Source organism: Anneissia japonica, unplaced genomic scaffold, assembly GCF_011630105.1.
Source record: "Anneissia japonica isolate Jap-2015-1 unplaced genomic scaffold, ASM1163010v1 scaffold287717_len1600092_cov198, whole genome shotgun sequence".
Lineage (NCBI taxonomy): Eukaryota > Metazoa > Echinodermata > Crinoidea > Comatulida > Comatulidae > Anneissia > Anneissia japonica.
This window is the reverse complement of record NW_022755469.1, coordinates 1,486,714-1,499,853: the sequence shown is the minus strand read 5'-3', so window position 1 is coordinate 1,499,853 and position 13,140 is coordinate 1,486,714. Positions and strand designations below refer to the sequence as shown.

The 13,140-nt window shown below is 33.7% G+C and overlaps 1 protein-coding gene across 3 annotated transcripts in view; it reads left to right on the top strand.

The window, feature by feature from the left end:
* Positions 1-6: 6 nt before the first annotated feature.
* The window catches only part of LOC117123528, a 23,760-nt gene continuing 10,626 nt past the window's right edge, over positions 7-13,140 (top strand). For 2 of the 3 annotated variants that reach the window (XM_033269488.1, XM_033269487.1), the window contains exons 1-11: positions 7-99; positions 311-387; positions 678-705; positions 2,823-2,954; positions 5,769-5,845; positions 7,074-7,101; positions 8,470-8,592; positions 9,189-9,349; positions 10,467-10,556; positions 11,499-11,678; positions 12,797-13,042. In XM_033269488.1, coding sequence (XP_033125379.1) covers positions 48-99; positions 311-387; positions 678-705; positions 2,823-2,954; positions 5,769-5,845; positions 7,074-7,101; positions 8,470-8,592; positions 9,189-9,349; positions 10,467-10,556; positions 11,499-11,678; positions 12,797-13,042 — 1,194 coding nt within the window. In that variant the 5' untranslated portion in view covers positions 7-47. The remainder of the gene's footprint in view (positions 100-310; positions 388-677; positions 706-2,822; positions 2,955-5,768; positions 5,846-7,073; positions 7,102-8,469; positions 8,593-9,188; positions 9,350-10,466; positions 10,557-11,498; positions 11,679-12,796; positions 13,043-13,140) is intronic. The other variant, XM_033269489.1, reaches the window with a different exon arrangement.

The following is a 13,140-nucleotide window of genomic DNA, read 5'->3' as shown; positions in this document are numbered from 1 at the left end:
ATGAAAATCATGATATCACGGATGGAATAGCAATCACAAGAAGCTGTATGTATGATGAAACAGATCCAACTAAATGGCAACAAGATAAAGTCTGTCTCGGTATGTGTTATTCTCTAAATCCACTAAATTAAATTTTTAGAGGTTAAAAATAGGCAATAAACTCAATTACAGATAGAATTGCTTTTATTACTTTGTTGCATATTTAAATATTTTCTTATTATCTTTGTCAGTCTATTGAGGAACTTCTTTGAATTAAAATATATTACATGATATTTCATTGATTTTTAATCAATTTTAAAAATGTTCACAGATGGTGAGATGAAAAACAAATATGAAAATGCTGTTGCGGAGAAAATTGTAGAAGATCTACAACCAAAGCAAAATCATGTATGTTGAACTTAATGAATATTTGATTTCAAACTTTATTACTTTAAGAGTAACTACACTAAAGCCATATAAAATAATGAATATGATGGTATTTAAACAAAGAAAGAAGTAACTAAAATTTGGTTAGTTAATGAAGAAAAAAATTATTTTAACAAATTATATATAATGTTGTGAGATCTACTGCACAAACATGATGAAATATGTCAACAGTCAATCCTGCCATTAACAGAGTAGAAGCCTGTAAAGTAATATTTTAATGTTTATTTTATATTTTCTTTATTCATTTTTAGAATGTGAATTCAGCACCAGAAAAGGAAAGTAAGATAATGTATTGCCTTTTTAATAGCAAATTATTGTATTTATTATTAAACTAAATAAAAGAATTTTGTTGTTTTGCCAGACAATGCCAGGGCATATTAAGAGGGGGAGGACTGCATGTCTCCACCCACAAATCTCTTTCTATAACATAAATAAAATCAGGAAATGTGTTCCTGATTTACTTCAACCACCACCACTGGCACCTCACGACACTATTTCCACTTTCAGTATGTTTTTGGGGACTCTTTTAAGAGTAGCCATTTTCAGATTTTGTAATCCGAATTTCACCAAAATTCTCACTGCACGTCTTACTTTTTGAATACAGAATTCAAGCAACATATAGTATTGAAAAATTTTATTTTCAACTACTGATTGTTCAAAAAAGGGAGCACCCACCTACTTTCCAACCACCACCTACTTAAAAAGAAAAACACACTAACCGGCCAATCATAAATGCCTTTTATTGTATTAGTTGTGTACCTGCCAATTCCTTACTTCTGCTGGTTAAACCCACGGGAACATTTTACTTTTATAATTGACAAAAAAAATGCCAACTATTGGTTTTGAAATGGAAATATTATGCAAATAGTCAATGGTTCTTAGCGTTCAATATAAAGATGCATTAAAAATATTCTAAATCAGTTCCAAAAAACTGAATTTAGTACATATAAAACGCTGTATACATTTACTGTAATTGCACTAATTTGAATATTCATCATACACCTATTGTTATCTTTAAAAATGGTCCTCATATCCACAACCTACTTTCTGATCGTGACCAAAATTTAAACAATTCTTCATTAAAACAACACAAACTATTCTGGAAAGTATCATTTTGATCCATTGATCCATTTGTGAGATATTTTGGAAGAAATAAGAATGACCCCATAATGACTTTTTCCCCAAATCTTCGAACATCTTAAAGACTCTGCCTTATGCCAATGCATATGTGCAAAGTTGCTTCTGATAGAAGTAGTTTTTAATGGAGCTTTTGATTGTGCGACGACGCGACACTAGAACTTAATCACTCATGTGTGACTGTCCTACCTGGTGTCCTACGTTCTCTGCATACGTAGATTTGGCCAAATTGCGTTTTAGAATCTGCTCGACTTGCATGCATAGATGACTTTTAGTGACTTCATTACGTTCTACGTCCTACCGTCGTCATGCAATCAAAAGCTCCCTAATAATATTTTGGGGTTTTTTACCCTAATGACTCCTATGCGGCATTTGACCCTAGCTGTGAACACCATATGTATGGGAGATGTCGCCGGTTTTACTTAGCTAGTTTGATTGAAATCTCCCTAACTGTTTGCCACTATTAGTGTTTTGAAATGTTGGCAGAAGAGTCAGAAGAACACAGAACCCAGTCTGCCAGAACACTTCCAGTGACTGGAAGTGTACATCTTTAAATTACTACAGCAAACAAAGGATTTAAAAGAAAGTACCGTACTGGCAACTGTAAAGTAAAATAATTTAAAAAAGTTGACTACTGGAAAGGTTTGACATAATTTTTATTAAACTCTTATTTTTTGCTCCATCTACTAAAGAGTTCCAAAATTTTTGCTCCTTGATAACTAAAGCTTTTCTTCTTGTAGTTACACAGTCACATTGTTTTAGGAAAGTCAGTTGTACAACATATCAAAAACTTTTTTCCTCCAAAAGTGGGCTTAAAAGTAAAAAAGGGACATTTACCGTTTTTGTGCCGATAGATAGTGAGAGTTGAGTTCAAAAGTAAAATTTTAACATGATCCAGTTGAGCTTAAATTTACCAGGAATGACTATTGAACATAGTCTCTAGTCTGTTTGATAAAGGTTGTCTTTTGATTGGTTATTATGTATTTTTTCTTTGGTTGGTATATAAGATATTGTGGGCTTTGTACTTTGCCAAAGCTTCATTGAAGCCTGTTCAGTTTATGTAGAGCATCAGTATAGTCATACTTTGAAACCTTTGTGCTACTATTGGCTGCCCTGTTTTGTAAAATTTGAAGCTGTTTACTTAAGGTCACTTTCATCCTCTAGTCTAGGTGGCAAGCCACTTTTTGTTGGCTAAAACTGAAATATAGTGCATGTTAATTTTCTTAATAATTGTAATATTATTGTGTTTTACCTTACAGCACCAGTAAGGAGAAAGCGAGTTTCTAAATATTCTCATAATACAATTAAAAAGCAACCAGTAATGAGAATTGGAACTCAACAGGATATTGCCAACCTTCCAGCTGTTGTTCCCAGAAGACAGCGTTCGAAAGGTATCGTAATCCGAGCTTTATGGATGGTCAGTTCTTCTTAATATATTCCTCCATCCTATACCATTTACTACTGCATAGATCCACCATACATCCATTTTGCATGAAATTGTCTTATTTATAAGACTTAAATGGATCCCAGTTACAGTATTTGATTAGCGGATTTCGTATCACTTGACATTGATTATTCATCCCATTTCATCACTCATTGTTGCAATTTATTTAGTTCCGTGCATTTTCTTTCCATTTGTTTTTTTCCAATGCATGATGCCTAGCAAACTACGAAAGCCCATTCTTGCCAAAGAAGTATATGTTAGCGCCAATAATTCGAAATTACTAATTCGTTATTTTGAAATACTAATTCGTTATTTCGAATTACTAATTCGTAATTTCGAATTTATAATTCGTAATTTCGAATCAGTAATTCGTAATTTCAAATTATTAATTCGTAATTACGAATTATTAGCTCAGCTTGATGCAACTTGCTGAGGCGGATTCCGTCCGGGAGGGGCGCAGCTGCCGCCCCACCCCTTATTCCCCTATATATGGTCCACAAAAAAAGAGAAAGGAAAAATAAAGAAAAGAAAGGAAAGAGGGAAAAACTATTGCTGAAAGTGCAACAGTTACGATAATTTTTATCTTCGTTAATCTGATCATTGGCGATTCTGAAGGGTGGGGGAGGTCAGGGGTTCCATGAGCAAAAAAAAGAAGAAAATTTAAATAATATATATATAAATAAATAAAAAGTGAGGTTCAACAGTAGCTTTGATTAGACGTTTTATTACTACTTAGTTTCGTACCACACACATAGTGTGACACTCTTCAGATAAAATAGCCTAATGACTAAAAAACATAGAAATACAATTGATATAAGCTGAGCATGTGCAAAAAGGTATAGCGGTAATACAAAGGGTTCTATTAGATGTGTCTGATTAAAGTTTGATAAGCAATGAAAGGGATTTAAGTGATAAACATAAGTTAAGTAGCAAAATTACATGGGAAAGATTTTGCATGCTAGGAGGGGGTAAAAATAAAATTAAGTTACAAAATTTCTTAGAAGAAATTTGTTGGCATGTCTGCATGCTGAAACAAGTTCATTACGTTTATTAAGTGTAGCTATTTCGGGTTTGCAAATTATAAAATATTTTTCCCATATGCACAGGTTGCATCTTTTTGATGATGGATTATATGGTTTAGCTTGTTTGAGAATGTTCCATTTAATTTTAAAGTCCATATTTTTTTCTTTTTGTTCCCATATGTACTTGCTTAGTTCTGTGTTAAGTCTCTTGGATTTGTTCTTGAATGAGGCTTTGTGGTTATTGTATCTTGTCTTAAATGCGTTTTCTGTGAGGCCTACGTACGTTTGGTATATATATATATATATTGAAGTATTGTTTATCTATGGATTAGCAATCATTGGTTTCTTAGCAGGAATTTCCTCCTGTACCTACAAGTGGATATTAATTCATTTCTGCAGTTGAGAGAACTTAACTCAGGATGACAAATAATTAGAAACTTTTCATGTAGGCAAAACGATGCAATCTATGCCTACATCCATAGATAAACAATATACCATCTAGACAATAGACCCTTTTAATCACCGCTAATCTGCTTCTCAATTAATGATATGCTTAAGTTTTCCTTGTAATAACATCAGTTGTACATATCCGCCTGATGAGTGTAGTTGGCTCTGCCAACCATACGAAACAATATTGTAGTGGAAATAAATAATATGAAGTATTGAAAGTTGACTTGCGGAACACAAATTTATTAAGCTATAACAAAACCAAACGGATATTTACGGATATATATATATAAACATATATATGTATAAACAAAACAAAACAAAATTTTTGCCCAAGGACCACTGATTCCCCCCCCCCACCACAAATTCGGCAATGATCAGATTAACGAAGATAAAAATTATCGTAACTGTTGCACTTGCAGCGATAGTTTTTCCCACCTTCTTTTCTTTTCTTTATTTTTTTAAAAATAGGCCTATATAAGGGCCTAATCCGAAATTTTGAATTAGTAATTCAAAATTTTGAATTAGTAATTTTAAATTAGTAATTCAAAATTTCGAATTAGTAGCGCTAACATATACTTCTTTTGGCACGAATGGGTTTCGTAGCAAACGAAATGACTTCAACCTAATACAATCTTTTGATTGGTTTTTCCAGAAGGTGAAATCCATGAAATGATGTCACGTCACCCATAACTCTCATTCTCTCTTTTACGCTGTGGCTCGGACAGTAGTTGGCCTAGGTCCTACTTCTTTCTTGGCAGTGTGCAATGTATCATAGATTTTGTTTACCGTAAAGTATTTTAACTTAATTGTGTGGATGATACCTCAAAAACTAACTCAAGTTTGCACAAAGTCTGCAAATTCAGCCTTTATTTTCTGAAATGGGCAGACAGATATCTAGCCTAGGTTTTGCGCAGAGAATATAGTCACAGAGCAGGCGTGCAACAGGCCTTACTGGGACACTTGCTTGGAAGATGATCAAATGACAATGATCTATTTATGTGTGTTATTTAAAAAAATGAATGTTTTGTATTCGTGTAATGGAAAGGTTATTTTCATTTGTTGAAAGATTGACTGTTTTATTTAACTCGACTTTTCCTCGTTAAATGAAAGTCGATCTTTCAAAACATGAAAATATTCTTTCTATTGCACTCACATTTATTGTTTGTACACTATTTTTTTGTTCTTCATCTTCTTCTTGGTCTTCTAGTTCTGATGTGTATTCTTCAGATGAAATAATTCATCATACAGCTAGTCATTGATTTTAAAATATTTTTTTAAATTGTTCACAGAAGGTGAGATGAAAGACAAATATGAAAATGCTGTTATGGAGAAAGTTGTAGAAGATCTACATCCAAATCAAACTTGTGTATGTTGAATCTTTAATTTTTATTAATAAGCAATTAGTAGAGCTCCGCATAGTATACTATAGGAAAATTATCATACAAAGGTTAGATTTAATGCTTGAAAAACTTTCCTGAGGGCCTGCAAACCCCGAAGGAAATTTTTGAATGCATTAAATCTAACCTAAGTGTAATGATTTTCCGCTAGTGTACGATGCATGCTCTACTAATTGCTTTATAAGTCAATCGCCGTCTTTTAATAGGTGAGTAATAGTTTTAATAACCAACTGTTGTAGCAGTCATCGGTTCCTATAGTGATATGATCAGTATACTGTGTGCGTATTTACATTTAGCTGTGCATATGCTGATTACTGTCAGTACGGATACGATGAATTACTATTGTAATTTGTATTGTGTTAGAAGTACTTGTTTGTAATGTTATTTTGTTAGATATTCGTCAAAGAAATAAACATTTCTTAAAGCATTCGAGAATAAATACAATCACTGACTTTTTGGTCGGTGCAGACAGGTAAAAATCGTGCAATGATTTCTTAACTATAGGCTACGGCCTCAGCGGCCTCCTGCCTGATAGTAGGCCTACATCTAATTTTGTTCATTGACTCTTTAAAATAGGTCTAGAATACTAGTATTAAGTGTTCAGTTTGTTTAGTTTATTAAGGTCCATTGATTCTAGAAATTCTTTAATTCATACTTAATATTGAATTTGAAGTAACTTTTTTCAGGTTTTAATTTATCTATTTTTACAAAAGTAATTTTCAATTACTATTCAATTTTCATTGCGGTGCACAATATCTTCGCGGTGACAAAAAATTAGGTTTTTTTTTTTGCACACGAACTTAAAAAAAATCAAGCCAAGTGTTCACTAATTAAAAAATTATTTCACTGTGGGGGATAGGCTAAAACATTGGGAGTTGCAATGTGATGTCACGATTGACTTATAATTATATTTAGCCTTACATTTAACCACACTCCTGAGTAGTTCCATTTGCAACTCAGTGATGTTACTAGAGTACCATGACATGTTTTTCTTTGGTATTTGAGATATGTAAAAGTGTTTAAATTAATAATGTACATATCAATGAATAAAGAAAAACATTATTGCAACATTCAACAATTAATCCTGCAATTAATAGAGTAGATGCCAAAAATGACCTTATTTTCAACTGTGGAGGCTATAATATTTTGATAACGTTTTTTTTTTTTTTTGTTTTTTTTTTTAATATTTGTTTTTAGAATGTGAATTCAGCACCAGAAAATAAAAGTAAGATAATTTATTAATTGCCTTTTTAATTTCAAATTATTGTATTGCTTATTAAACTAAGGCCAGATAAGCAGATATTTTGTTGTTTTCCATGTGCGGTGAAAAGGGTTTCAGCACCCCCTAAAATATTATCAATGCATGTTTTTTTTTGACTGAAATACAAGCTTGGTATTTTAAATTTAATCATATCATATCAACCATACTCGACCTTACTACTGTGGTACTGTTGAATCAAACCATCAGAAATTCTTGGTAGTTCGTCTAGCACATTAACAAAAAATTCCGGATCTGTCTCTTGTCTCTCTTCTCCCCCCCCCCCCTTCCACACGCATTCTTTGCTTTTTTATAAATCATATAGAAATGTATAGTAAGGTATTTTATTTCATAATAGTGTAATTTTATATACCGCCAAATCCATCTAACATAAGATGCTCAGGGCGCTTGATATGTGGACTAGGAACTCGATCAATGACTTTCCTCACCTCTAAGGGTCTCTTCTTGTCTGTGCTACACGGTAACCCAGAACCACCAACTCTCGTCGTCCACCACAGGGGCTTTCTGTTCCAGTATACCGAGGTATCCCCTACTCGTCTCGAAGGATGTACTGGGTTCTTTATAGTGCACACGAGCCATTGCATACACTGGGCTTACGGTTTATAGTCCTTAATCGAGAAAACTTGTTCTACCACCAGAACCATAGGCGAGCGTGCCGTTTGAACCAGCGCCGATATTATGGCTGTAGCTTGCGGCGCCCCTACTAACTGCTAGTCCATTTGACCCGTCTATTAAACTAAGGCCAATTAACTTAACTAAATTTAATATACACCTGTATATTTCACTAGCCAAAAAAACATTGAATTTCCTGCAAAATTCTAAACACCCTCGTAAAGCAGTAGACATCTGTGTGTTCTTAAGCTTGGACAGACATAAGCCTGGGCATAGATAGACTAACACTCACCTAGGCTAAAAATTCTGTGATGCTAGGATTTTTTTACACTACTGAAGAGCAATTGCACTCTAAGCTTCCAAATGATTGTCACTTCCATCTTCTAGTGTATTAGAACTTTCTGTTGCATGAAATTGAAATATAGTGCATGTCAATTTTCTTAATAATGTCAAAGACATTAGAACCTCAAGAGGTCTGACTGCTCTGATTATGTATGCGCGCAGTGGAACGGTAAAAAATACTGCCACAAGATAGGAGGCGCCCTATTAGAATTCAAATAGAGTTCTCTAGAAATTCATTTCTTAAGGACATGCCCTTTTGTGGCAGTTTGAAATAGGATTACATTCCAACAAAACCAGGGTAGTCAGACCTCTTGCAGTTTTATACTTTGTGAAAATATTTTGTTGTATTTTACCTTACAGTACCTGAAAGGAGAAAACTAGTTCCCGGACAATATAAAATTAACAATCAACCGGTAAAGAGAATTGGAACTCAACAGGAAATTGACAACCGTTCAGTTGTTGTTCCCAGAAGACGTTCGAAAGGTATCGTAATCCAAGCTTGAATCATTTTTGATATTTTCCTCCATCCTGTGGAGGACAGTATCATATAGCAGAATATACCGACCACATTTCAATCTTGCATAACCTAGTCATGTCTGTCTTGGTTTTCTACAATAATTAGAAAGAAATATATCTATCTTATCTTTGAAGATTTCAAGGCAGCGGAAGGCCGCGTAATAACAAAAAAAAACTTAACTTTTTTTTGTGGGGGTGGGTGCCCTAATTGGCCGAAGATAAAATTTTATTTTTATTCAAAATCATCAATATTTGCATGTGTTGTAAAAAAAAAGTCTCGCCTTATGTAGGATAATAAAACAGACACAGGCATAAAAGTCATTGATGCATCATTGTCCACGCCATAAAGTTCAAGAGTTTAACTTGTACAGTCATTTTAACTACATGCACCTCAATTTTGTCAAGTTCCTTGAATCACCTAAGGCTCTGCATCTTCTTGCTTAAATTTTTGTATTTGCATCCTGTGTATCTGTTGATCCTTGTACTGGTGTTGGTCTTCAACTTCACAGGTATTGAAATGTAATTTTGGGTTTTTTTCCCATTAACTGCCATTTTATTTACAGTAAAGCAGAAGGTTGAAAGAATTGAGACAAAAATGGATGAAGGTATTGCAGAAAAAGTCAAGAATGCTTTGAAAGGTGGTACAGTAAGTTTAAACACAGATGGCAACTCTATCAGGATATGGGATTTTGGAGGTCAACCAATTTACCACAGCATTCTTAGGGTAAGGAATAGGGTTTTGGTAAAGATTTTTTGTTTTTGGTGGCTTTTTCTTTTAGGAAAACTTTGGTCAACCATACTAAACTTCAGTCATTTCTCACACCACAAAAAAATGATCCCCACAGTGTAATTTAACTTTATAATGAAATATAATTATTGCTGCAAAGCAGCCAATCATATTCTTGACAGCAATTTGACCTTTGAAAGGTCATTGTTTGTCAAAAAACAAGGGCCTAAGACCACTGAAAAGTGGAGTTCTGCCGGGTAAAATCAATTACTTTAGGCGACGTTTGTAGACTAACCTACACGTACCAACGTCCGCATGTATTCAGCGTTTTTACTATATTTCTAGGTTTCCTATTTCTACGTTTAATCGGCCCATGTCTCAGCCACAATATTTTGAGGCCAATGTTATTTACGAACCCAGTTAAACTTATTTACTAGCCTATTTCAGCGTGCTAATTATTACATTTAGGCGACGCTTGTTGTAGACTGGCATACACGGTACCAACGGTCGTTTTTACTATGTTTCTACGTCAGCTCGTCAGTGTTCTAATTATAGACAATGGGTTGTGTCTCATATTATTTGTTATATTTTTATTATTCATTATATTCACTTGACTCGCATAAATAATTTTGTACGAAGAACATTTATATGCAGTTGTACTTCGCAGCACTTCACTTGAAATTTGCAATTTCTAGTATATGTATTATATATTAGTATAGTGAAAAACAGGGCCCCCGTGATCATTTTTCGGGGACCAAGGTTTCTCTGCTGACTTGACATGTTTTTTGGCGGCCATTTTAAAAATGGCCTCCAAAAAAACATGTTCCGCCCTTTTTCTGGAGGCTCGCCCCCACTTATTTTTATTTATACGCTAGTGATGGCAAATCAGCAGAGAAACCTTGGTCACCGAAAAATGTTCACGGGAGCCCTGTTTTTAACTAAACTATATATTATATACCGTATGCTAATATGTAATCTAATGTGTGCAATGTCTAAAAAATGTCAATGTCTGTATATGTACATGTGAACATTGTAATCTGCGTTGGATTAGTGGTCCACCTATACCTGTTCATTGATTGATTGTTGATTTCAATTTAATGTTTATCTTTGTTAGTTCTTCTTGACGCCAGAAGGCATTTTCATTATCGTTTTTAAACTTACGGATGACCTGAATGCTTTTACTGTCATCGAAGACTCAAATGGAGTAAGTATAGTGGTGAATTTTGTACTGTAGTAATACCATTCATTCATACATTCTCATTCATTCATTCTTTCATTTGGTAATAAATTAGTTCATTTATTCAGAAATTCATTCAACTATATAGTAGTTTATTTAATTTTATATTGTTAGAGTACAGAGTACCTCTTGAAATTTTTACTTTAATTACTTTTTTTAAGACTAAATAGTTTTTTAATTAGGTACCACGGAATATTAAAAGTGTAACCATGAAAATAATGACTAAAATACAACAAAAACACAGACATAAAGGTTGAATTTATGAATAAAAAAACTAGTGCCAAAAAATCCCCAGGTTTAGTGTGATTGGTTTTCCATTTCTAAACATTGGACTGCAATTCCTACTTTAATGCCGTTTTGAAGTAGATGGAGTAAAACACAACCTACTGGCTCCATATCACCTTGCCTCAGATGGGGCAGTGGATAGGATGGTGCAGATTGTAAAGTGTGCTTTGAAGAAATATTTCTTGTCAGACTGAGAACCAGTCAGAAGGTGCCGTTAAATGTGAGATATTACACTCCAATCAAGCACATGTTGCAAAGGAAGGTAATCATGGGTTATAAATAAGAGATTTTTCAAGAGGAGATGGTTAATGTGAAGCAGAGTGTTTTGTGCAAGTACTCATTACAAAAAGGTTAGGAACCTTTACGTATCTGGTAAGGGTAAAAGGAAAATTAAGGTCATGTTAAGTCTATCATAAAATAGCTGCGGGGATAAAAGTTGGTGGGTTTAGAATCACCTTTATCATATTCCCCTCAACAGCATTGTTACCCAATACTGATATACAATTAACGTCAATGCTTTGTTTTAGTGGAAGTCCGCAAGAATACATATGTTTCTTTCCGTCCTTTAAATAAAAAGTCAGTCGCAGCTCAAAATAACGTTTTGTAATAATTATTTTATTTCAGAAAACACGTAAATACTACATGACAAATCTGCAGCATCTTTTGTACTGGATTCGATCGTCTTACACCTATAGTTCAAGAAGTACCCGTGATCATGTTCTCCAACTGGATCTCCCAGCATGCATCATTGCTGGTACTCATAGGAACTCTCTTGGTGATACCGAAGAAGAGAGAGAGAGGAAGGTATGCATATTAAATTTTCAATTTGTAATTTTTGTGTATTTTTGTCATTGTCTTTTGTAAAAAAACCTTAATTTTTAACTATGTCATTATGCATGTGAATGATATAGATGTGAATAAATTAAGTGAAATACAGAATTCAGTAATAATAAAGAATACTCTAGTCAGTATTTAAGATTTCCATATATTTCTATTAACATTTATTGTAAAATAAAGACTATTACAATTTCATTGATGCCTGAAATTGACTAAAAACACATATAGGCCTTTTTATTAGCGAAAAACAGCAAAATTTTTTATTTTTTTTAATGGAGAGGCTAAGAAATAAATAACTAGAAACTATTTTCAATAGAACATAAACCCAGTCAGGTCATTCCTGGTAAATTTGAGCTCAGTTGAATCAGGTTAACAATTTTACTTTTGAACTTAACTCTCACTATCTATTAGCAAGAGTTAGTTGTACAACATATCAAATCTTGGCCAATACCGGAATTTTTTTTTAATACTTAATGACCTTTGATTCCATATCTCAGAGCACCCTATAGAGTCTGCCTTATGCCAATACATTGTGCAAAGGAAAATACTGTTAACACCCCATTTATGGGAGGTGTCACTGGTTATATTGACCCAAGTTTGTTTGAAATTGGAAAAACTGTTTGGCACTAGTAGCGTTTTGAAATGTAGCCAGAAAAAAATTAAAAATTATCCCTTAATAACCTTTAACCCCAAATCCCTGAACACCCTATAGACTCTGCCTAATGCCAATGCATATGTGCATAGGACAAGAATGTCCTATGTTATTTTTAAAGAATGTCTTTTATATGATTTTTGGTTTTTTGACCCTAATGACCTCTGTGTGACCTTTGACCCCAAACAGTGAACACCCCATGTATGAAAGGTGTCACCGGTTATATTGAGAGGATTTGTTGCTCAACCGCTTGGCACTAGTAGCGTTTTGAAGTGTTGCCAACAGAAGAACAACACTAAGAAAACAGAACCCAGTCTACATACGGCTGACTGGGTAATAAGCCAAACATTTTAGAGCACTGGTTTGAGCAAACTGTGTCTACTATAATCAATTCTGTAAATGCATGCATAATATTTTGGTCATGTTTTTGTAGGTCAAGCAACAGTTTGATCTAATCCGTAATGCAATCAAAGGCAAGGTATATGAGTCACATGTATACCCAACATACTTTGATGTTGAAAATCAACTGTCATCATCGGATAAAAACATTGGCAAAATGAAAGAAGTCATCCTGAAAATCAAGAACAGAATGAAGAGGACTATTCCCATCAAATGGTTTGAGTTCTTGATGAAACTCCAGGAAATAAGTGCAGAAAACATAACACTTCCATTGGAAGAGGTGAGAAATAATAATAATAATAATATAGAAATTTATATATCGCCTTTTGCCAAAGGATACAAGGCGCTTAGAAAAGGTTTATTGTAGGAAGAGGATTA